This window comes from Neolamprologus brichardi, chromosome 22 (assembly GCF_056152115.1).
Source record: "Neolamprologus brichardi isolate AB-2024 chromosome 22, ASM5615211v1, whole genome shotgun sequence".
Lineage (NCBI taxonomy): Eukaryota > Metazoa > Chordata > Actinopteri > Cichliformes > Cichlidae > Neolamprologus > Neolamprologus brichardi.
Window position 1 is genome coordinate 19,355,137 of NC_142124.1, and position 26,712 is coordinate 19,381,848.

The window sequence follows — 26,712 nt, forward strand, 5'->3', positions numbered from 1 at the left end:
ACAGACAAAGGGTAACATTTGTAACTTCATAAGATCCCAGTCCATGTGCTTTAGTGCTGCCTGGTTTTAATTGGTATATCTGGTGAGGCTTTCCAGAGGGAGAGTAAGGCGTTCTCACACTCCAATGGATAATATAGGATTCTGTGTCTCAGAGATCAAACCAGAACTGTGGTGTGAAGGAGGCAATGCCCCTTCCTCTCTGATGCCCAGAACCATGAAATCTCCATTCATTTTCAAAAGCAATAAAAAAAAAGTACATTTACATCAATTAATGATACATTTCCCTTTATACTGTCCCTTCTTTTGCACACGAGGCGCACTGTAGATCATTTTGAAATGTAATTAATACTTAAATGACGTAAGTGTAATTGCCACGTGCGTGAACACGTATTGTATATTAAAACATAAATAGCTCCCGGATCGTCACTGTGCAGTGCACGCAATGATGAACTGCTCAGCGCTCCCCACTTAAGCAGTCAGCAGTGAAAACCCGACTGCGTGTGCGTGCTCTGTGCGTGGTTGCCCACAGTGGTGTGCTGCAGTCCGCTCCCTGCCGTAGTTGAGTAAAGTACATGGACATTAGCGGGCGCAGCGGCACAACCACCGAGCTGGAGTGGATTAAAACTGCGTGCGTGCGTGGAGAGCCACTCGACGACCGACTGCGAAACCCCCGGAGTGTAATCCCAAGTCCGTTACACCAGTTTGCAAATGCGAAACAGCAAAGCAGAGGCTGTCGGTAAACTCAGTTAGTAGCGTGCATTGTGTGTGCGTGTATGTGTGTGTGAGAGTGTGTGTCAATCAGGGAGAGAGCGAGAGAGGGAGAGAAAGCTCGGCGGGAATGGCTTCATCTCCGTGCGGCAACAGTAACTTTGACTCCGGTCTGGAAATCAAAACTCGCTCGGTGGAGCAGACGCTTATTCCTTTAGTTTCGCAGGTGAGTACTCCGGAAACCTAAACCGTGACGTTTAGTTATCATATTCGAAGCCCTTGTGCTCTCAAACCACACTTTGACTTCACAGCTGTGTCGAGCACATGACACCGATTCTGTTGTTTACCTATTTGTGCACTGTGTCTGCAGTGCGTGCTTCCTTCCCGTGCTGCGTTTAAAAGCAGTCCCAGGTGCGAGTAGTTTATCAAGTTACGACACTGTGCTAGTCCTGTAACTGTTGTAGAAAACGGAAAAAGTAACAATACTCAAAGTTGTCTTAAGTTACAAAGGTGGGCACAGCCAAGTCTGAAGAAAATAAGCTGTGGATACGCTGAACGGGTAACTTGGGAAGTTTGTGATTTACAGAATTACATAACAGACTAGAATAATACAGGGTAGTGAAACTGTTCACACCCAGAAGGCAATACAATTAATTATGATGATGGTTCTTTATCTTTTTGAGACGATCACAAACTCTCCAGGAAGTCTTCAGAGAGTAGCCCAGAAGCCTGAAGTCCTCCTTCGCCACTCCAGAGCTGTTCCCGAGCTGTGTCTCTCTCTTCTCTAATTGAGCCACTTTGAAGCACGTGCTTTGTTTTTCAATAAACACAGGAAAATGAAGGACCCACTTAAGGCCACTGCACTCCTTCAGCAACTCTCCACTCTTACACACTTTAACAGTCCCCGGATTAAATAAAACAAGGAGCTTAGGTCAATAAGTTAATGAATCGTTTTATTGTATGTTGGTTAGAAGCTCGAGGCTGTTTGGGCCATTTTAGGCTTTAATTTGCATGACTATCTTCCGCTCTTGTTTCCAGCATGTCACAAAAAATGGGGAAGTCGTCTGCTCCTGAACAGGGAAGTGACCACTAGTCTTATAAATGCTAATATCCTGTGTTTTGTAGGACAGGGTTGTGGTTTTCACTTGAAAGACAGGGGGAGAAATCAGCATCTCACTGTTGGGTTAACAGAGTCTGGATAATACCACACTGGGAGGCCCATGACACTGTCCCTGCCCTTCCTGTGCTCACTGACAACCTGCTTCCCCCTCTCATTGCACAGGCTCATTTGAAAGATATAAGGTCATCCTGTCCCGAATAGATATGGGTTACTTATCAGAAAAGGACATCTGTTAGAGGGATGTGCTTTCCATGTAGTATGATAAATCAGGGCTAAATCTGTGCGAGTGTATACCGGTAGTGCAAGCAGGAGTTTGGGGAACAATATTCACACTAAGTACTGCTGTAATAGTGCGCAAAAGTGTACAATAAATGTCCCATCCCTTGTGTTAGTGTAATATTTACTGTCCAGCAAACTTATGGTGCACTCCTGCCCGCTGAGTTATTGGCTGGGCTCCCGTCTGTAGAGGGGTGAACTGTAATATGCATTCAGCTTATTACAGTCCATAGAGGGCCTCAAGGACAGTGTTTCCTAATTTTCTTTTTTTCTCAGTGTAAGGCCTGTCCCCATAGCAACAGAGCTCTGCAATGCTGAAAGAAACCACATTTTCAAGGATCGTCAACTCCATATGTAACATTTTGTTGTTATTTTGTCATAAGATCAAGGTCACTGTTAACTGATACACAGTGTGCAAAAATGCACAAAACTTTTTCTGTTTTATTTTTATTTTTTTAAGAAATGATTCTGAGTATGAAATGATTAGTCTATTTTACCGAAGCAATAATTTTGACAATCTGATTCTGACAATGGATGTTATTTGAATTTAGATTTTGAAATTAGACGTCCTCTGGGGGCTTAAGTCAGCCTTTTCTGCTGTTTGTGGAGATGCAATTGATTCAAAGAATAATTGCTTAAGGTAGAAAATTGTTTGTATGATTCTGATTTCCTAGAAGTAGTTTCCATAAAAACCCCCAACAAAAAACGTATGTTATAGTGAACTTCTTTACGGAGTGACTTAGTTGGATTTTACATGGATTGCTTAGTAAATCTCAAGCATTGGGTGTGGTAGTTTTTTTTTACAGATTGTAAATAATCCGATAAATTGAATGAAATTATAAAATTGTTTAAGTCAAATTATTAATTTTGAAAGGTCATGATGGTTATTCTGACACTGGTGGTTGTAAATATGTGGTTTTTGGTGTTTGTGCATGCTAGGACAGTGCTAGGTTATAGTTCGTAACAATTGGGACTCTGATTTGAGTAATCGTGACCAGCTAGCCTTCATTTTCTGTCTAAATGCAGTGAATAGAGCAGCAACAAAGCTGCTGTCTTGTCATAATTCAAGAAGGACAGTAAACTTTATTTTGATTGTAAGGATGGTGACTTGCAGGTGTCACGTATGATAATAAACTGCTTATTGAGATTCCACAATGAATGTGCAAAAATTATTGGCAACAAAACAACTGTTAGTATTCTAAATAGTTCTTCCAGTAAGAAACTGCTGTTGTAGATTACAGTAGGTACGCTGGAAAATAACGGCTAATATATTTGCAAGAACTTCACCGTAATTTACAGGAAAACAATCCTGGACACTTGCTGTTTATGTGTGGTTTTGTGTGTGCACTGAATGAGAGAAAAATAAATCTGTGGTTCGTATACGCTTTGTGAGAAAAGTCAGTAGAAAGGCTGATGGTTAACCCAGCTGTGATAATAAAATTACCTGGCTTCAGGTGTGCATGATAACTTTGTTAACGGCCTTATGTGACATTTCTGAGAATGAGTATTGCCATACATGCGCATCAATTGAATTAGTGTACTTAGAAACACTGACTGTGAGGGCTGTGCTCTGCAGCTTGTCTTCTTAAGGAGCGTTGTATGCATGCATGTGTGCGCGCACGTGTGTGTGTGTGGGTCTCATAACTATCAAAGCGGAAATGAAAAAGCAGTGTCAGTCTGAGAGCCTACGTTTGATAAGGTTTTATGTTGTTTACTCTCCCCTTTTATTTTTTAATTATTTATTTCCTCTCCTCTCCTCTCGCCTTGTTGACGTTGTTATCCTCAGGCCTCTGTTATCAGCTTCACTCCCACCAGGGTGTAATTATAGGCCAGGGGAACCTCCCTGTCTTGCACTTCATACACATACACATACACAAACTAGATGGATGCACGCAGTCCCACCTACGTCTTTCCTTTTTATGCTTGTATGTTCTCCTGTCATACTGATTATTTTGTGTATGCATTTTTTTTGTGTTTGTTTGGGGTTTTTTTTGCACCAGTAGGTCAGAGTCATTCCCAATTTTCCAGCTGGTCTGAGATTCTGCAATTTAAATGAGTCCTGTTTTCTTAATGGACCACCTGGATGCTTTCGGGCCGCATTCTTTATCATTTTGACCAGTTCCTTCATTTTCTCCTTCGACTTCTTTTTTCAAACTACAAAATGCATTTTCTTGATTTCTAAACGACACATTCTCCTATGTTAATACAAAGTTTGTAATATGCTTTGCTTCACCTTTGCCGTCGGTTTTGTAGTCAGGGGCATGGTGAGGCTAATGAATTGCTCTGGTGGTGGTCAAAATGTAATGGCCATCATGCAGAGAGAAGGGGAAACTAAAGAAAACATGTCTGCTGCTGTGCGTGCGCGCTACCTGTGATGTGGCCTATAGCCAGCTGGAAGGCAATTAGCAATACTCTGGATGCTTTTTCCTTGAGATCCGATTCCTGTTTTGAAGTGGTAATTAGTAGGAAAAAAACAGTTATGTTCCTGGGCTTTTATAATTGAGGTGTGTTTTCCTATTAAAAACGCAGCAGCCCAGTCTGGGTGCGGACATGGTGGTCCACACTGATGAAGTGTAAAGGTGCTGTTTTGAAGCAAAGACTTGTGGGAACGAATAGGAGCTTGGGAATAATCTCTAAGACTTTGATCAGATTGGTGTACGTTAAACACTCGTGACACCCTGGCCTTGTGATTACATAGCTCAGCTGTCTCCATCATTTTTCTTCAGGCCCGAGCCAGGAGTTTCTTAAAAGATTTTCTCCTGTAATTGGGCCTAGAAAATCCGTTCTCTGTCCGCGTTTGTTAGCATCGACTTTGTCATGCTTCCAGGGCTTCTGTGGTGGTTGCAGTTTTGCTTTCTGAAGTGTTATAGAACACGGGGGGGAGAAAAAAGCTTTCCCATGTTCTTTTTGCTCTCAAACTGGATTGAAATGGCATATTTATCACCCAAACAAATGCTCAGGGGAAAGTCAGAGGATGTGATTTTCTCAAAGCTTTGCCATTTTGCCATAAATTTCAACATTAAACAAAAAAGCTGACAAAACGCGCTTCATAAACATACTCCAAACTTAACGGCTTCGTAAGCACGGCCATCAGTCAAATTTCTATTCCGCCCTCTGGAAATACTGGAAATTGAATTTTACTGAGGTACAAGGCTCTATTTCCTTCCTAATGTTCCTGGTCCTATAGTAGAGTGACATGACAAACGTTCAGGTAGTGAAGTTGTTTTTTATATCCAGACAGAGAGGCATTACTGTTGCCATGAGCCCTAACAGATCTCCGTCCTCGAGTCGTATGATGATAATGGAGACAAATGGGTCCCTGGCATGAAAGTAAAACCACATGAGGATAGCAACGCACTCGAAGCTTGCACGTGAATACACACTCATAAATCAGAGTATATAAACATAACACGATTGGGACAACATATGCCTTTATTGTATATGTGGGAGATGGGTGGGGAATTCCACAGTGGTTTGAGCGACTTTGTATCTGTGTACTCTGATGTGTGTGATTGTCTGCTCATGGATAACAGAATCTACACAGATCTGTGGTGGTGGGATTGTGGTTTTCATGTGTCATCGTCTGTTTTGTGTTCTGCTGCTACAGGTTGTCACCCCGTCCAAGTTCAAGGTGGTGACTAAAACAGAACGCCTGATAACACAATTTGAGAGCAACCTTTTTTCCTGTTACGTCACTATCAGTGAAAGATGCTGATTAATGGCCACGCTATTTACACAAACACTCCCAATCACTAGTGTTGGAAAGTTTCTTTTAAAATATATTCCACTACAGATTACAGAATACATGCCCCAAAATGTATTTTGTAACATATTTTGTTAAGTTACTCAATGGAAGGAACGTATTCTGAATACCTTAGATTACTTAATATAATGTCATGCTTTTTACAACTACATGAATGTACTATTGCTGTGTGATTTATTACTATTACTGAAGGCTACTCGCTACCAAGCTAACATTGTTAGCTAAAGTTAGCTGAAGTTAGTTCATAGACTGCTTTCCGAACTGCACATGATTATTTGCAGCTAGCAGGTTTTTAATGTTATCAAAGTCTAACAGTCAGCAGTCTATGAACTAACACCAGCTAACAATGTTAGCTTGGTGGCGGGTAGCCTTTAGTAATAGTAATAAATCACACAGCAATAGTACATTGAAGATACTGAAGTGGCACATAACCCAGGTAGCTACCACAACTAAAACATAATAGTTTCAGTAGGCTAGCGAACGAACTTTCAGATGTTTCTTTGGGTTGGAGGTGGAGGCTTTTGACGCTGAAAGTAGCTTGGTTGCTGGCAAACAGAGTTTGCATTGCACGGTCAGATTTGGCCCATTAAATGTGAAGTGGTGTCAGAATTTCCAAGTAAGAAATGCATTCCTGCCTGTACACTGCTGGCTCTGTTGTGCTGGCTCCGGGTCCATTGTGTAACTGATGCCACCAAGATTAACATGACGCTTGCATTAGAGCCTCTAATTCCGACAATGCGTGGAATTACCAAAATTAGAGAGGGGATAGCCTAACATATGAAACAGGAAAAGACCGCTGTGAAATCCATTTATTTCAACAAAGTAACTGTATTCCAATTATCACCTTTTTAAACGGTAACTGTAACGGAATATAGTTACTCATATTGTGTATTTTAAATACTTAACGCCGGTACATGTATTGTCTTACTCCCCAACACTGCCAATCACTAATATTTCCATACAGTATATTAGGGCTGTTCGATATAACGATATATATCGGATGATGATATAAAAATGTCTATTTTTTTCATTGTTGTGGCTATATTAATTTCTTGAAGATCTCTCTTTCTCTTATATTTAATATAACCACACTACTAACGGACAAGCGCCTGTTTTTATGCGTTGTTGTTAGCAACAACGATGGTAAAACCATCGCGTGTCCGCTTGTTTATTTTCCACATAAACCTTTCACAATAAAGCTCAAGATCCTGTTGAGACTTTTCAAAATAAACTGAATCAAGTGAAAGAGTATGCAGAGTATTTATGGATGACAAGCAAAAAAGAGCCGTCAGGTGCTAAAAAATAAACCTTAGACTCAAACGTTAGAACAGGCTTTTCCCCGCAGCACGCCGTGTAATAAATACTCACAAAGAAAACAGCGGCCGTTACAACTTATTTCTAATGTATCGTTTCATGTATCGGTTAAAACACTCGACTCCAGGTACACTTTGCCCAGCTGGAAACACTTCACGTAAGTCGAGCTGCCCGAGATTCACAGAATTTACAGAAAATGTTAAATTTTTGTGATTTTTTTTTTTATTTTTTTATTTTTTTTATTTTTTAAATATATCGTTATCGGGACGATAGATGTCTTATATCGGGATATGAGATTTTGGTCATATCGCACAGCCCTACACTATATACCCTTTTTCCCCTCTAAAGAAACTGGGAGATCGTGCGGTTTTGCGGGTTGGTTCTACACATGGGCCCTCAGCTGGTTTAAACATCTAATATATGAATTGCAGTGAGCCCGACTCGCATTATTGTTGTATAAATGACGCTCTTTGGCATGTCCTTGTTCAGCAGTAGGAAGTAAACAGTCAACAAGCCTGTTTCATCAAAGTGAAATGAGATGCAATTCCACTCGGCTCCCCTTGTTTTCTAGTAAAGTGGTTGCATTAGGCAGCTAACTTTGTCAATTTGGATAATCCACATTCTCTCTCTTCTGATGATTAAATCCACTCTTCTAAACCTCCCACCCTGACTTTTGCTCATATTCACTTTTCATTGCATTTCTCTAACACAAACACACACTCAGTGTCATGTGAACACACATGTGCAGAGCTTAAATGATCGGCGTTTCCCCCTTGTCCCCTCGAGCAGTCTTTTCATTATTGCTATCAGGGGAGTCATTACAGATTGCTGTTCTCTTTAAGTGCAGATAAAAGGGTCTGTCTCACATGTCGAGCCGTTGACCTTTCCTCGGTTAATATACTTCCAGATGAGAAAAGTGCTTCTTTTTTTTCTTTTTTTTTTTGCCTGTGTGTGTGTGTCTTCATTTATGTGTGTGTGCACCTGAAACCTCCAAATAACCTGGCCCAATGGGATCAGTCACCTAGAGGGAACAGCAGAGTTAATTTAATGGTGCAAGAAGGCAATCTCACGCTCTGCAATTTAAGTTATTTGAAAGGTGAGGCTAATAGCAGAAGCTCCTTCTAATTGTCTAAGGAGAAGCCACTGCCTCTGACCGAGATGTATGGCTATATCCTGAAGGCTGATAAAGTATTGATTAAGCACCTCTCCCATCATCAGTCAGCCTCAAATTGCTTTCATTCAGTCTTTCATTGACCATCAAATGAAAATGGGAACAGACTCATTTTGTCAGTTTGTGAAAACTTGGGTCCTAGTTGTCTGCATTAACACTAAGTGTTTGGTTTTTATCCGTCAAGGTTTTACAATTTTCCGCTGTCAGATTCCTGAGAGAAAAAGTGACAATAACAAAACTGCTGTTAGTGGATTCTTATCACGACTAACCAGGATATTATTTTTGTAAAGATATGTTGCCATGCATTTTTTTTTTTTTCTTTTTGCAAATTACTATTAATTTTTTTTAATTTATGTTATCACCGCAATTTCCCTGAGCTCACTGTTAATATGATCTGCCACCGTGTTCACGCACTGTGTGTGAATGATCCTCCAAGGCCTGCAGAGTTATGATGATGAGGTAGTGATGGGACGTCTCATAAGTATGAGCACACAGGAGGAAATCTCTCTGTCAGTGAAGATGTGATTCCTAATGTGGCGTGATGTTTTGTGTTGTCCAGCCTCACACCCTGCGGATTAAGATGGATGTATAAACACATGGCTGAAGCACAAACAAGGACATATGTATTAAGAAACCTCACAACCGTTTCCTAGGCTCTCATTCTGTAGCTGTACATAAGGAATATTTGACTAAAATAGCACAGATACAGGTTGAATAGCTTTCTCTGTTTTTTAAACTGTGCTCGCTAAGAAGTAAGATATAGTGTTGCTGTACATGCTGTTAGGACATGCAGACTGAAGAGTGAGACAGGACAGGCCTCTTACTGTAATCTTGTAGGCATGCACTCTCCTATTTGCCTTGTCATGTACTGCTAGAGATATGACATGATATATCTATATTATCTGCTGCCTGGACAACCGCAGGTAAACACACCACTGTTTGGCAGGCAGCTGTTTGTTTCTTGTTGTTTTCCTCTTTGTGTATTTGTGGCTGAGCATTGTGATCATTCTGGTCTTGAGCCCATGACATTGACCTGACAGTTTTTCACACGGTGGGGTTTAGAGGTTAAGCTCTGCAAATCCTGGTTATGACAGGAACCCTTTCTACGTTTCCAGGTAAACCATTGCACCATCCTATACTTTCATGGTAAGGGTGACGTCTTTATATAAAAGTGGAGGTTGCTGTCACTGAAAATATCGCACCAGTCAGTGTTACTATTCCTTTCTGTACTTGATCAGCCGGTCCTTGTCACTATCTTCTTACCTCTGTCCTCCTGGCTTGCATTGTAAGGAATGTAGAAATATCTCAAAGTGAAAAACAAAACCAAGTCTAGGAAACGAAGCAGTCTTTAAGCATTAGTTGAATATAAGTATAATTATCTTTTTGATCATGTATTATCTATAAAGGTTTTCTGACACTCATCCCAGAGCTGTCAAAGTCTTCCTGTTTGTTCTTCTCTCCTTCTCCATCAGCAACATTGCTAACTTTACCTCCGAGGAATCCTTCAGCCTGGCTTGTATGTGTTAATTGCTTTCTTCAAGCGTCTTTGAACTTCTCCCCCCCTCGATAATGAGTTCTTTTAAAGAGATGAGGTTTGACATGACAGAACAAAGACAGTGTGAAGGGCACAGGGAACATAGAATACCAAACATTTTCTGTAATTCAGAACAATTTCAAAGTTGCCGTGTCACCTTTGCCATCACTTAATGTCTGCACTGTTTGATTAAAAATAGATTTTTTAAATTTTAGTTTCTTTGTTAATCTTTTGATTACTTAAATAATAAATTTCACTTTACGCTAAATTGGCAAGCATGCCACTTTTAATTCAGTGCAATATCACTTTTAGTGACTACTTCAACCTCAAGCAGTCGTGTTGAGCGACTGCCAGATCACCTCACTTTGTGGGGTGATTCAGGGTGTGTCTGTAAGGAAGCACCTCGTTTGTATGTCTTCCACCCTTCTTCTGTTGCTCTGCCCAATTTCCGGTTTTCGTTTTCCTGTCACACCCCTTTCTCTTTTGGTCTTTAGTTCTGCCTTTAGCCTTGTGCCTGTTTTCTTCTCACCACTCTCCACTTACCTTTCAGTTTTCTAACTATTAATCTCAACTTCTCCAGAGAGTTAGGGGCTCTATATCACCTCATTAATTATGCAGCTTGCTGAAAACCTAGCTAGAGGCTGCAGGTATAGCCTCAGCTGAATAGCTCAGCCCAATCATTTCTTTGGATCTTTCCCTCTTTCTTCTCTACCGTAAAATGAGACGCAATCTTCGGGACTGCATCCATTCTGAAGAACACTAATGGGAATAGCATGTAACCAGCTGAGCCAGACTCTTTCTCTGACATAGAATGGATGAAGATGATGCTATTCTTACCAAGTTTTGTCTGACCGTCACATATCTTCAGGGGAAATGTTTTCTGAAAGGAATGCAATGTTGAAAGCACAGCTGTAAAGAGATAGGATCTTGGACATTTTGAAAAGACTTTGTATCAAGAATGGGCTTATATAATTTTAACTTGCAGGATTGAGCTATGTTTGTAATTGTCAGATTTCCATGGGCTAACTATAATGAAATGGAAAAGCAATACATTCCCCTGCCTCTCAAGCAGACTTTCATCCTTTTGATGAGCTCCAGTGCGATTGCCTGAAGCTGCGTCCACACCGGAAGTGATGTGGCGACCGTATAAAGTGAATGAAACTATGAGCAAAATACCCACTGGCGGCACAAAGTGGGAGGGACCCAAGATAAATTTTCTCAAGTTATAAGTCAGCCAATGAGAATGTACCATACTGTTGATTGACCAATGACCTTGTAGTAAATGCATTAATAGGTTAGCTAGGCAACAGGAGGCTACGATGTCTGTGAGCGACCAGCTGTCAGCTTCACAGCGATGCACGACAACTGAACCACTACCAGTGTGGGTACAACTTTAGACTACAGCTGGAGATGGTAGTTCTTGTTCTGTGGGCTCGGTGTAGGAGCCCATGAAATGGATAACCAACTTCTGAATGTTCTGTTTAGAGCAGAACGTCTGTCAAGAAGTGCAGTGGATAAAAGTAGCGTACAACAACATCCTTTTGTAGAAGCAGCAAAAAGAAATCAAGGACTACCCCAGCAATCTCGCCACAGCAGTCTGATTAGCAGCTCCAAAAACTTTCAGAATAACAGTGAGGCATCAATGGCGGATGACATTATCTCAGATGCGTGAAAAGTAAGTCACCTATACACTCAGGTGGCTATCAATATACCTGGGCAGCCTGCCAGGTAAAGTTTGTGTGCGGCAAACACTCTGACACCTAGCTCTGTTGGTATGAGGAAGATGTTCTCATCTTGTCACCGTTTTTAGACGACTGGAGCCAGTGGGTGACAGCTGGGGCCAGTCAGCCGGGATTCATAGCCCAGTGTGTACATGTGTACTTAAGAACACATACACCCAGGACCAACACCTATAAATAAGTTAAAGTCACTCTACTCCTATAAATAAAGTTGTTCTGGGCATTTCCCTGGATCTGCTATCTGAACGACTGAAAAGAGGTCTTGATATGAAAACTAATATTAAAACTTGAGTGTGAGAGTTAGTGATTTTAGAAAAGAGTGTTTACTGCATCGTCGGTGGGACGTCTATGGGTTGCAGGTACTGGTTCATGTTAATATCGTTTGATGTTTAAATTCTGTACCAATGGACCTCAAACCACTTGAAGACATAGGTATGTGTCATGTAGTGAAAGCACGTTCCCGAAGCCCCTGTGAGAATGTGTTAGGGAGTCTGTGTGTGTCACAACACAGGCCTTTATACAGCCTGAAGTTAGGGGGGGCTGCATTCCTTTAAGGGCTCAAGTTTCGAGCTCCCACAATGTGCGTGTGTGCATGTGTGTGTGTGTGTGTGGTGTCTGAAATTGTGCCTCCATGTTCTTTAAAGGGCATCACGACTGAGGTCAAAAGTCAAAGTCTCAAAGGGCAAAAACCTTGATTCTGGCTGGTATGCATGTGTTTGTCTGCCCCCCCCCCCTTCATTCATCGGTGAATCATCCAGCTCAGCGTATAACGTTCTGTGTTGTGGCTTCTGATGTTTGGTCTGACACACGTCATTGCTTTATTAATGCAGTCCTTCACTTTCTAAAGTCCCTTTCTTCTCACATGTCAAACCTTCAGGACAACATTCTTAGGAATTTATCTCCGTCTGGTTGAGAATGTCTCTTGCTCTGGGGCTAGTTTGTAGCTGCGTTGGCTTTTGTCTACACCTGACAACTCACATTTCTAAATGCTTCCTTTCGTTTTGTAAGAAGTTGACCCAAACCCTCCCTCCCCCCCCCCAAAAAAAACGCAGTAGCCCAGAATTCCCAGAGGTAGCTTGTGGAAATCATTTTGGTGGTTTTCATCAGATTTGACCTTCAATAGGCAGCTGAGAAATGAAGCACATTTTTCTTTGTCACTTTTTTTTTTTCACTCACCAAAAAACAAGCCGTGATTAGTTTCGGAACAGACCAGTGTTTCTGACAGGTGCATTTGGTCTGCTTCCCCTGCTCCTGCAGAACATGCTGTTGCTGAGTGAGGCCGTCACAGAGCCTGGTTAGGCCGCTTTCACACACTTTTCACTGCACACTACTACTTGTATTAGTTGTCCATTACTTGTAATTACCAATTATGATGACTGATGGAATGTTTTCCGCGCCAAGTTGGCAAGCAGTTCGGATTTTCCTGTTGAGGATTTTATACAATTACCCAGTCATTAAACATGGCTCAGCATGAGGACAACCTGACTTTCATGTGTTTTGGTTGTATTGTTCATAACTTCGGGTTTCGTAGGGGGGCAGTCGTCGTCATGCAACACCGCATTCAAGAAAATCACCCAAAGACAAATATTAGCTGCAATGTTCCAGGCTAAAAAAATAAGTCAACACTTCTAAGCAAACTCTCCTGTCTTTGTTTTACTCGCAGGATGTTGGTTTGCAAGCTTGTGATGATGTGAGAATATAAGCTTTAATACCCGTGATTGTTTTGGGTTATACTCGTGGTTTCATTGAAATAGATGTTGCTTGATGATGGATCTGGAGATGTATTTCTAGCAGGTTGCTTACGGTTATTGTTCCAACTTTTATTTTCCTTGTACACAAGATCAATCTTTAGTGGTGGCTCAGGAGGTCTTGATTGAGATAATTAAAGGGCAGAATGAGGACTACGATAAAAGACTTTTCATGTGCTTTCAAATGTTTCAACAACACAGATAAATCTTAGAGGGAATTCAGATGCAAGGACAAAGTAGATACAGTGCTTAGGGCCACGTTGTGTTTGGTTTTTCTTTTTTTTTCTTTTTTTTCTGGGTTCAGAGGTTTCAAAGAAAATGATTTGCCACAGTCCATTTGAATTTCTACACCCCATGTTTCTTTTGAAGGTGTATGTAGGGTGAAATTGACTAAAATATTTAACTTCTAGGAAGAAAATTGTTTCCATGTTTGACTTTGTGCCACTTCTCTGCTGTTATACCCGCTACAGAATACCAGACAGCTTTTAGACTGCAGGTTTAAGTTATTCATCAGTTGGAAATTTTGGTCTGTTTATGCACACCAACAACGGACCCTGTCTGCAAATGAAGACATCCACTAATATGTTTTATTTTCTTTACTCCTTCTTGATATGCAACAACTTGCCCAAAATGAATGTTACGAAACAAAACAAGACTTAGTGTCTAAGCAAAGGCTTCTGAGCAACACCGTCTGGAATTTCTAACCTGCTTCTGGATGTGACAAGAGATTGAAGACTTCACATTTAGATATCATGAGTGATGTCTCGATGGGTTTTTTTTCTTCAGTGTTTTGCCGTCTTTGTGACATTGACTTGCCAGATTAAATAACTGCTGTACTCTGGTGAGGCTTTCTTGGGGTGGGGTAGGGAGGGGGTTTGGGGCCATGGGGTGGACGTCACTATGAAACTCCTCGGTCTTCAATGGAACAAAGAGCTCAGTGTAGCCTGGAGAAATCTCTAGCTGCATATGGTGTACGTTTCCAAATGGGTGGGATCTCATCTGCATTGCCTCGCTGCTTGAGCCAGAGATGTCTTTGATATTGCATCTTGGATGTTTTGCAAAAACGTGCTTAGATCAAAGATATCTGTGCTGCCAGGCTGGCTGTCTTGGTTTTACTTTGATAACAGCTTGATCCATGTAAAAACAGTTAGATCCAAGTAATTAGCGTCATTGTCCGCTATTCTTTCTGGCTGTTTTGAGTTGGTTAGAAGCTGACATTGCATGGTTTACACTCTGAGACTAGGATATGCCTCCTAGAAGCTTTCAGTAGATGAGGTTTTTGGGCATCTTTTTGATGTAAGCAGAAAATCTCAGCTTTTTTTCTCTCTTTTTTTAAAATTCATCCAAAATATATTTGTTATACTATTTGCAAGTGGTAGTCTGTTACAGGTGTGCCAGCATTATTATGATGCTGGGAAAAAAATACTTGAGCACCATTCAGGCCGGAGCCACTCTTATAAAATATGAAAGGAGATATGTTTTGATTTCATTATTTAATATTCTTTTGAAAGAAGAGCTTCATCTGCATTGTGTTTTGCTCAATAATAAAAGTGTCTCTCTCTCAGCTACAAACTCTCAGATGGTTTTAGCAAATTACTTTTTGTTCACTTTATGAATACTGCTTTTTAGTAGGTGACTTTTTTTTTGACTCCCCCAAAACATTTTTCACACTTCACTTGCAAAAACCTGAATCCACTCTGCATCATGTAGGACAGAAAATAGTCTCAGTAATACTGTACAGATGTTACTGAATAATTTATCATATTCACATGTAAGCAGCATTCAGTATGAGAATCAATCTTGAAACTGAGGGTAGGTGATAAAACTGCCTCCTGTTATTCCAAAAAAAGCAAATCCAAAGCTTCAGCTTGGCATAAAAACTCAGAACAAAGAAAAATGGCTACATTGACACTGTTTTTATTATTATTCTTTAAATCCTAATTTATGTCTATATGCAATGTGTCTTTGATACAGCAGTTGCAACACATAGCACAAACTCAGATGCACAAAAAAAACAAAACACTGCTCTTAAGTAAAAATAATGAGCTAAATGTTAACCAGCGTCGCTACCCGTAAAGAGAGCTGATGTCCTAATTGCAAGTCTGTGGCACATATGATGCTGTGAATTTGTCCAAATGAAGCTGTAAGGAACTTTAATCTAAAATTACAATTTTGTAAAGTAAGCAGTCTCACGAATCCCAAGCCTAGATGTGCGAGTGATGCTAACGATTTCCCAGACTTTATGCTAACTAACTGGTGGCTATAACTTCAGTGCTCTTAATTTTGATATGAAAATATTAAAACTTCTAGTTATTTTATCTATACAAACAGTTGATTTTCTTCTACTTATCCAGTTTAGGCTCAGCCCGTGACCACACCCTACATATGTTGGCAGGCTGTTGCAGAAAGACACCGAGCAGTCTTTGGACTGTGGGAGGAAGCCAGAGTACCTGGAGTAAACCCAGGTATTGCTAACTTAAACACATGTGCAAATCAAACTCTGCAGTAAATTCTATTGGCTCCACGTGCACAAAAGTAGAGCCAGCGCAAGGGGTCTTTGCATAACCTGTAGCTTTTTAAAATCATTATAAAGGGTTACAGCGAGGCTGTGTGATTAGGGGGCAGGGATAGCTCAGTAGGTAGAGTGGTGGCTTCATGATCGGAAGGTTGGGGGTACCGTCCCTACACACTGCTCCCTGGGCGCCCAGTGGCTGCCCACTGCTTCACTGAGTGAATGGGTTAAATGCAGAGAGGAATTTCCCCACGGGGATCAATAAAGTATATGTTATTATTATTAATAGCTGACAATAAATTTGCAGATTGAAATTATTTTTTACTATTGTTGTGCTGCGACTGTAAAGGGTTTCAAAGCAAAACAAGGTCATGAACCACAACAGCACTTTGTATCATGGTCTAGTGCTCTACAAACAGAAGGGATCGATTCCCTCCTCTGCTCTCCTTCCCATCTTGGTTAACCTTGGATTGTGGTTAACAGAGCAAAAATTGATCCGCAGCTATGGTTTGTTTGTCTACCCCCCAGCAAGGACTACTGAATCAGAGGTCACTCTCCACACACTGCCTCATACACTCTATTCTCTAAACTTGCTCAAATGGAAAAAGAGCAATATCTCTCAGAAAGTTTTCAGATAATGTAGAGTTTTTGGCTCCGTGCCTCCTCTCGGTCATATTTTTTTGTGTTCCTGCCTAAGTTCTCTACCCTTTTCCTTATTTACTGTATATCCTCTTCATTCTCCTTTCTATCTCTTCATCACAGCTGTCCATCTGTTTCTCTCCCAGGTTTATCATTCTCTCTTATCAGCTGCTGGTTCCTCTAGACTTCCTGTACCTCATATCAGCCGTACTGATTACACTGTAGCAGCGCTTTGCTTTCAATAGACTATGTGTTACTGTCAGTGCATGCACAAACAAACCAGAGCGGTGGGGTGGGGTTTCATTTCTCTCATAGCTATGTTTTCTACTTAGTTAAGTAGTTCATCTACTCAAATGTCAAGGAAGCCTTCCAGGCATGTTAGCACTAAGCAGCTTAATAAAGGTGTAAAATGGTCATTGGATGACCAAGATGGCTGCGTTTAATAACCTTTGATTTGCTTTGGTTTGTGGAAAAAAAAAAAAAATTGTCAACTCACAGACTGCCTGAACCTCAGAGTGACTCTGGAGAGCTCTGTGCTCAGCCCACTCAATGGGCCCCACTTAAGACTTGATAGATTTCCCATTATTTTTAGACGGCAGTGATGGAGTACCAGGTAGCACACACCCATTTCTGCTTTCCTCTGAGCTTCTTGCTTCCTGTGTGGAAGCACTGCCCAACAATGGCACACAAACACTAAGCCAGTCTGCTGCAAAGCCCCAGAGATAAATGCTTCTTCATGTGAAACAATCACAAAAATGTAATCTGGAAACCCCGGGCCATGCTGCCATCCCTCTATTTGGAAATCTGTCTCTGAGAGGTTTCAGAGCAGCTTTGAACACTTGAACCGTGGCAGAACACGGAGGATCGATGCCAAGCAATAATTCCAGGCAATAAGTGGGATTATATTTGTCGTTTATTTGACAGTGAATGGTCCCTTGGAAAATATGAGCTCAGTTTATTGGTTTGTCTACTGTGTGCCAGCCATGCAATCTATTCGGCTGCTCTGCTTTCCTCTGCATACTCGCGGCCAGACAGATCTGATTAACTGTCACACTGATACAATGTGGACCGACTTGCTCTTAGTAATCATACCAGCTGCAAAATAAGACTAGAATCAAAGATGTTTAATTCTAACATTTCATTTTTGCTTTGTTTAATTTTGGGAACATGATAGAATAATATCAAAGGGTGTGAGGAGTGTTGTGGTATGTGGTAGAAGGGACAGATGTGTTCAAGATGGGGGTGATATGACATCAGGGATCGGCTCTGAGACGCTTCTTGTTTGAAATGGTGATGGACAGGCTGGCACATGAGATCAGGCAGGAGTCTCATTGGACTATGATGTTTGCACACGGCATCGTGATCTGTAGTGAGGGTAGGGAGCTGGTAAAAGACAACCTGGAGTGCTGGAGGTATGCTCTGGAGAGAAGAGAAATGAAAGTCAGTGAAAGCAGGACATAGTGTGTGTGTGTGTGTGTGTGTGTGTGTGTGTGTGTGTGTGTGTGTGTGTGTGTGTGTGTGTGTGTGTGTGTGTGTGTGTGTGTGTGTGTGTGTGTGTGTGTGTGTGTGTGTGTGTGTGTGTGTGTGTGTGTGTGTGTGTGTGTGTGTGTGTGTGTGTGTGTGTGAAAAAAGGCAGGCAGGTAGAAAAAGATGAATATGCAAAGAGCAGAGGTATTGAAGGTGACTGAGTTTAAATACCTGGGGTCAACCATCCAAAGCAACAGACAGTAGGTGGAGATAAGCGTCAGGGGGGATTTATGACAGAAGGATAGCAGCAGGAGCGAAAGGGATGATTTACTAGACTGTAGTGAGACTGTTATGATGCGTGGTTTTAGGGAAGGATTTAGAAGGATTTTATCAGGAGTGACCAGAATGAACAGTACATCAGATAGACAGCTCAGGTTGAGAGGTTTGGAGTTAAAGCTAGAGAGGCAAGGCTGAGTTGGTCTGGACATATGGACAGGAAGGATGGTGAATATGGACCTGCCAGGCAGGAGGAAAACCTCAGAGATGATTTGTGGATGTAATGAAGGAGGACTTGCACAGGGTTGGTGTGACAGAGGAGGAGGGAGAGCGATATGGGGGTAGGTGATCCGCCCAGGAGACCCCTAAAGGGAACAGTTGAAAAAAGATGATTTATGGAATGTCTAATAAATGTAGTTTTTGGGGTTGTTTTTGAGGCCGAGCCAAAAAAAAGTTTTAAAGAAATCTGTGTAGTCAGCATTAAAAATATTTTTGATTGATTCACCCCCTTGTTTAATTGCTTCACGTTCTTTGTCCAGTAAAACATATTTGCATTTTTTTTTATTGTATTCAAAGGGCTCCCTGCAGAGTCAGCTAATCTAGCCAAGGCTGAGTTCCTTTCACACACAAACTGATGAAGCGCTTGCTGTTGTGCTCCGAAAAAAACAAGTTTAGTTTATAAAACGCAATGTGCCAGAATACTGATTCAATTTCTAATGTATTCGTATCCCTTTGCTGTTCACATGTGTTTTGCAAATACGGTAAAGGGAAATGTTTTAATTGAGTTATCAAATGTCCTGTAAAGTACCATGTTTCCTCTTGCATATTAAAGCCATCAGGCCTCATGGATATAAAAGCTGTGCGACTTTGGTGTTTGCTTTACATCGAGCCTACCGACACAGCTAAGACGACGCTGGAGAAAGTGTAGGTACAAGTCTGTCAATGTCTCTGAGTGCCCCAACGAGAGACTCGGGGTCAGCACGAAAAAAATATTTCTGCAGAGATTGACAAATGTTATCACTGCTAAAAGTGCTTCCGTTAAGTAGCGAGTAAAATGTATGCATACTTATGCCAATAGGATATTTCAGTTCTCCTTTTTAATGCATTTGCAAACAGTTGCTGTGTCATTATGTAGAAGGGGTGAAAAGAAGAAGAAATACTTTTGATAACCGATTGGAACATAAAAGTGCTATAATGCAGAACAACCATCATGTTAATCTTCATGAATGCCTATCCTAGAAAACAAATGCAATTTTGGTACATTTTGAAATCTAACATAGCAACCTAACATATGAGTGCACCAGTCAGGAATAAAAGGTTAGGAAACGAGATGAGCCGCCGCCTCGGGGCGTTCTGTACGGGGTGCTAACCCCCACAGCACACGTATTCCTAGGCTACATCCCCCAGGTACACTGGGGGGAGGAGGTGAACAGTTGAGACAGCCGGAGTGAGTTTGACCCAACAGTTACCCTATGTTCAGATCACCTCTCTGCTCTCCTTGGTTGACCCCACTCGCTGACTTTCTCTTTGTCTCGCTCCGTTTCTCTCTCCCTCCCTCTCTCTCCGTCTCCCTCCCACCGACTATCCACCGAATTACGTGAGCAAGAGGAATGAAAAGATGTATTGTGTTCTTTTGAATGCGAGCTGCGTGTGTTTGTGTTCGAGTAGCTGCCATCCTCTACCGCTATGCAGACATTGCGGCCTTAGCATGCTACAGTGGTCAGAGGAGAAAGGGATGTGTTTTAAGCACCATTGTATTTACCGCCCTTTTCCTCATGTCATAAGTCCAGTGTTGCTTGCAGCGCACACAGAGGCTCCATTTCAACAGTCACACTTGTACACAAGTTATTTTACTCACTGAATCATGTGGAGAGTGGAAGTTAGCCCAGTGAAATTGCAACGTACACTCTGGTTACTGTATAGGTTTTGCATCAGAGTCCAAGTTGGCAAACTGCGTCCACTAAAACTACCATTTAGACAGCAATGTTGCTTTTTTTTCCTTCTGTGCACTCTTGAAATGGAGCCATCTGACTACTTTACAGTGACGATGAAGACACATCAGTCTTTAATTATCAAAAAAAGGGTAAGAATTACCTCAAAAAACAAGAGATTTGAGAAGGTTAGATTTATTTTTCACAGCTGCTTTCTCTTTTAATGTGCAGACAATTTTTTTTTTTCTGGAAATCTGAACAGCGTGCGATGAGAAAAGGATTCAATGAACTGTTTATATTCATTTTGCAGTGATGGAAATTTATAGATGACACGAAAACTGCACTCTAATTCAACTCCAGACCATTTTCATGATTTATTTATTTATTTTATTTTTTATTTTTTAAAGATTTGTAGCAAGAATATATCATATATTAGCACTTTTTTTTTTTCCTGACAAAAAAACCATAAAATAAGTGAGCCTGTGACAAACACACTTTGCCATTCAGTCACTAAGCAGACACAATACTCTATTGTCCTTCTTGAGCAGCTGCTTGAACGCAGTGGGATGCAGCTAGTTTTTATTCACCAGCGATAACCTTTCTTGCTGATGTTTGCTGTGGATTCAATCTGTCTGTCCACATATTCAAATGTCACCTCTCATTGCTAAGCGAGAGCTTGAAGGCCAAAGAGTGCCCTTTTCTCATACAACTCAGATGGGGTACAGTCTGATGAAAATCCAACCTCATTCAACTGCTACACTGTATTCTGTTCAGGTTGTCTTTACTGTCAAAGAGCCCTTCTTTCTGTTTGCCTGCCTCTGCATCTGCAAGCCTCATTACGCCCCCACTTCTCCCTGTCTACCCACATCAGTGTCCCCGCACGCTTGTCTGTCTCATCAGCTTCATCTCTGTTGGCATACGTGAGCGAGTGGGCAACGGTTCATGCCATGTTCTCATCTTCTGACTTGTGACCTTCGCCACTCGCCTCTAGACTTTAATCAAACAAAGGAAAGTAACACAGTGAGTTACAGATTTAACAATTTCGACTGACAAACAAGAAAACATGACTGTGTAAAACAAAAAAAACCCAGCTTATTATAGCTCGCTTGAGCAATAATAACAGAATTATATAAAAATACACTGAGGGAGCCCTGGTTTTCACCACAACAGGGAATGCTCAATTCAAAGCCAGTTTGACAGGTTGTCAGCTTAGTTCAGTATAAACACTGGAAGCAAGGGAACCAGCTACATTGGCTTTGTCCGAGAATAACAAAAATCTAGATACTGGAACCTTTTTAAGGACAATTTGTGGAGGTGAGAATCTGTTCTTTTGCTAGAACCAGCAACTTCCCTTCAGCCTTTTCTGGTTTCTTGCCAACATAACAGTACAAGTACAAAAGTTCAGGAAGATGCAGTTATTTTACAAAATTTTGAACTGTTCCGTCAAAATGACCCGAGGCGCCAGGTGTAATCTTGATAAATACTATGGGCAGCAATCCAATACCAACATTTACTGACTCTATAAAATTGTACTGTAATTATTATATCTTTAATATGAAATTTTATTGCTTACATTTTTCATTCGTGAGGGAATTGAAATTTTACCAGATGTTTTGGTATTAGTAATAGTAGGATTCTGTTTGGCTCACTTCAGAGGCTGGTTTTAACACAGTCTGTTTCAGAAAATCTCATCTTTTCCCGTTGTTGTAATCGTGTTCCTCTGTGAGCTCAGTGCCATCTGGGAATCCCTGTGCTCCCACATCGATGGAGTGTAGGGATCCCTCTAGAGACACAGTCACGCTCACAGTCTTGTGCTTTCGGCCCGTGACGTACATTTTGTGACAAGGGAGGCATTGGCGGGCATAAACTGAGGTTCTGGTCTGAAGGCTGTCGTCTCGGGCTTCAGGAGCTTTTAATGGGGCCACCAAATCGAAGTGATCTGAAGTTGGTCTCCGAAAAAGATTTCCAAGGTCATAAACCTGTAGCTTTCTGCGTGGCCTCTGCAAGTTCATTACAGCAAGCACAGCTGTGTGTGCTGATAAGACCTACTTTTTCTGTCACTTTGTTCTCCTCTGTTTCTATGACTGATCTTCCCCTACGCACTTACATGTTATAAAGAGTAATAATACATATCTTTAAGTGACAGGTATATAGTATGCATATTATCTCTACAAAATAACCATGGACGGAGAGACGGATGGATATTCCAGCCTTGATTCGAGGGCTTATTAACTTCTTTAAGCTGCAGTGTTCTTCCTCGCTTCTGTTACTTTTCCTTACAGTACAAGTGGTTTGGGCATGGTGCCAAAATAAGGCTTTAAAAAGAGCATAAAGATTAAAATTTACACTCCTCAGGGTGTTATATAGCACAGACAGACTTGTGGTACAGTAGGTGTGATGGTTCCTGCAGGTGTGTGTGTGTGAGTGTGCTAAATGAAAATAGCTCTGCATATGCGGTCTAATTCCCAAAGAATGCATGACTAGTCGAGACTACATATGGATGTGGTTTAGCTCGGCTTTAATGCTAAATTGAACTGCAGCCTTGTGGTTGTAATTTAACAAGGTCCACAAAAAACTTCTGGTGCGAAAGGTGAATTTTGCTGCCATTAGCTGACTCTGTAGCGCTTACTATTGTATTTGTAGGCACCTGTAAGGGATTAAATGTAGTGTTTTTATATCTTTGTTAGACGTGGGCATGACACGTTAATGCAGAATATTCCTGTTAACTGGTCACTGGCCATTGTTTTGCAGTGTTTGTGTTTAGTAATGACCGGTGCTGTCCTGAACACTGTCCATATCCATATGGGCCAATTTCCCAGTCAGTGTGTTTGTGTGCTTAGTTTAATCACTTGTACATTGAAATCACAAGGGATGAATGTGCATATGCTGTCTAAGTAATGTGTTAATGCAGTGTAAGAGTAGGATGGTGCAGTTATGCACATTTACGGTGTACCCTTAAGGATGCAGCTTAAGCACTGCAAGCTGTTACTGTACTGTATGTACTGCAGCAGTGCAGCTCTAGGGACAGACTAAAATCACTTGCTGCACACAGAAGGAGTGTAAAGAAGAGAGGGATGGAGGTAGGAGGGGAGACGGAAGACTTCTAAAGTCACAAAGGAAGGAAGTGTGAAAGAGAGGATGACAGTAGGTATTCATTGAGGAAGAAATAAAGACGAGGTAAAGAGCGATGTAGATGTGACATGTCCTCGACTTTATTCTTTTCTTCCCTTCACCTCTCCTCATCTATCTGCGTTCGCGCTACTTCCAACTCCCTTGTCTCTCTTTTCATCTCTTCATATATTAGTCTGGCAGTCGACCAGCGCAGCATCGAACTCCTGTCTGCTTGCGGCCAATTTGGAAGGAATTGCTCACCCATTAAAGCGCATGTTCACTGCGACTTTCATCCCTTTCCTCTTATGTGTTTTTCTTCCTCCTCTTCCTCTCTCTCTCTCGCTGTCCTGGGTGAACAACCAGCCCGTCTCTCTTTGCATCAATAAAGACCAAACTGAAACTTGGATTTTTCAAGGGTACCGCTGTTCATATTCAAAGACTGGGGAAGCGGGGGAAAACTAGTGGAAAACACAAACACTTATGGCGTCCTTTTGGGTGCAGTACTCCTCGCAACAATGATTCCTTTGTGCTGTAATAGGCTGAAATGAGACCTGGAAGTGTTCTTTTTCCCATTTCACATGATCCATAGGCTGTAGAGTCTATTTAATGAGAGATACAATCGTAGGCGCACACAAACAGACGGCTGCCAAAGTTTTAACAGATGGGACGTATTTTTTCTTTATATATCAACAAGGACAAACACAAAAAGACAGTCAGATTAAAGGAAGAAGCACAACAAAACTCATTTTCATCCATTCAGCAGGTAAATATGACCAAGATGTCAAAACTCTTTTTAGTTCTTTCCACCTCATCCGCTTCTCTTTTCACGAGCTGTCACCTCGTTCTTTTGTGCCCATAAAGGGGAAAAAAACATGCAGCAGTTCTCCAGCAAATCAAATACCTGTATCTGCAAATATGCATGCAAATGCTTACAGGGGCAAAAAAGGGGAAAAGAGCTCTGCTACACATGGATGGGTATTTTTTTTCCCCCCACATAGTTCCATTAGCTGGATTTGTAGCTATTTCTGTCTAAACTCTAGAAAAAAGTCTCTTTGCTTCAAATAAATTCCCTTTATCGGGAGGGAAAGTAAAGCTTAGAAGCACAGATATAAATTAGATGAATAAGGAGACCAACACAACACTTGCCGAGCAAGCAATTATTGTAATAAATGTCAACAATGTGTGTTTAATAAGGCCTCATCAGGGCTGTAGAATCAGCTTGTTCATACTCACGTTTATCTTGCCGCCTTTGCTTTTATTAAATGACAAGATTGATGCAAATTTGCCATCGGAGAAGAGGCTCTGAATTGATCTGTTTTGAGTAAATTCAATTTCTCCTCCACAGCAACACCCATTTATCTAGACGTTCATACATCTAAATGAGAACAGAAAAAAAAAACAGGCAGAGAAAAAGAAAAGAATGACTCAGATAATGCCAAACTTTCACCTAGTACTGCCATTCAGTCAGTAGCCACGGGAAGCAGCCACAAATGTTCCCAGCTTTTGTTACCCTCTGATTTATAGTCAGTCACTGTGTCCTTGAGGCGTTAGTCTAGATTTCCTGCTTACCAGTGGGTGGACTCTGTGTATTGTGTTGCTAAGAGTATGCTGTTATTATTTCTTTTATGACCTTGTAATTGCTATCGTAATTATTCACAAGAGAAGAGAGGTAAATGGTTTGGAATTAACTGGTTGCGAACCTGTGTTACTGTGAGAGGGGAAAACGTGTATGCAGAACTCTGTGTGTACTGTACACACTGTATGTAAGAGAGTACCAAGGGTAAATGGACCACTTCAAATAGCAACATGTGCATTGCAGCCTGGCTCCACGCATTCATCAAGTCACATGGAAGATTAAGCTGTTTTTCCCCCACAGCAAAGCCTTCAGTATTCACGCCAGTAAAGCGCAAGGACTCAACTATTACAGGAGGGAGGATGTGGTTTTTTTTTAATTTTGTTTTTTTTAGGTTGCAGAGGTATTCAGTTATCCCCGTCCATAAACAGATCTGTCAGGGTTTTTGACTTTTTCATCTAGAGCAACATTTGTGCTCATTCATTGGATTTCATACTATGTAAATCTTCGGTGGGGTTTGGAGGCTTTGGGCCCGATGCTGCTTGGTTCAGTGCTCATTGGCATTCAGACACTGTGTGTGTGTGTGTGTGTGTGTGTGTGTCAGAGGAGTGAAGTGAAGAAGACTGTAAGTGAGTATTCAGGTGTGTAAAATACAGTCAGATCATAACCTTTGACCTCAAAATAGTTTTAATTCTTCAAATCAAGACATCAGAAAGTATTGCTCAGGTTTAGAGGTAATTTCTATAAATGGGCCTAAATATAAAGTCATATGAAGGTGAGATTTGGGATGCAAAAGTATCCACTGGATTGGAAATCCAGTGGATACTTAGCTATAAGCAGCTATAAGTTAAAACACCTAAAAATTGCCATTAAGTTTTTTCAAAAACCTGAAAATTGAATCTTTTTTTAAATTTTTAACGAGTAAATGTAAAATGAACATGAACTCTCCTCCCTCTGTGTTTGTGTCAAGTTCCTCTGACACATAAACACAGAGGCCTCTCTTCTGCGATGGCACTGTATCAATATTATGCTTTCTCCACCCTGCTCTGTTCCTGTTTGCACAGCCCAGTAAACGTACCCACCTAGTAATCCCTAATGGAGGAAATCCAACTCTCCCTTTGTGATTCGCTGAGATCTTTTCGTCTCTATTTGTTTCTCGGAGACCCGCCATGTTAAGTTTGTTCGACTTTTTCAACCTCAGCTGCAGCTTTTTTGTTAACACAGGAAACTCTGTACCGGAGGTGTCTTTCTGTGTCACTTTTAACCTTCTTTTTGTTTCACTCTGTCTGTTTCACACAGTTTCCCTCTGTCACTTTCTCTTCCTCTCCTCTCACTTGAAAGTCTAGCTCCCTCCATTGTGCTCTCGCTGTGATCGGAAGCTTGTTTCTGGATTTGTGCCGTGTGTGTTCACGTCCCTTTCCTTGTACAAGTCTTTTAGGAAAAGCATGCGCACCGTGTTGTGCAGACATGCATGCACCCTGCTGAGTGAAACGCTTCAGTCATCAGAAATGTATTTTACATCACAAAAGCAGCAGTTAGGTCTGTTGTATAACATGAACTCCACTTAATATTGAACAACAATCTCTTTATGACGTAGATGTGAATCATGTGTCACAGTGATCTAATATCTTCTGATAGGCTGCATAATGTCCAGCCAGACCGCACTGTTTTTTTTTTCCTTTTTTCCTTAGGAGTATCCCAGTCTGTGTGGATGACTCAGTGAAAAACACTAGGCTTGCAGGAAGAGAGCCTTTTGTACTAAGGCAATATATAAAGTGACGAGTGACAGACTAAAAGAAGGGCTTTAAGAGTGCTTCAGGGTCATGATCT

At 41.2% G+C, this 26,712-nt stretch overlaps 1 protein-coding gene across 1 annotated transcript in view; it reads left to right on the forward strand.

Annotated features, from left to right (window-relative positions):
• The first annotated feature begins 536 nt into the window (after nucleotides 1-536).
• The window catches only part of ctnnal1 (catenin (cadherin-associated protein), alpha-like 1), a 53,538-nt gene continuing 27,362 nt past the window's right edge, over nucleotides 537-26,712 (forward strand). Inside the window, exon 1 of the mRNA XM_006787720.3 lies at nucleotides 537-934. Within this exon, the coding sequence (XP_006787783.2) occupies nucleotides 839-934 (96 nt within the window). The 5' untranslated portion in view covers nucleotides 537-838. The remainder of the gene's footprint in view (nucleotides 935-26,712) is intronic.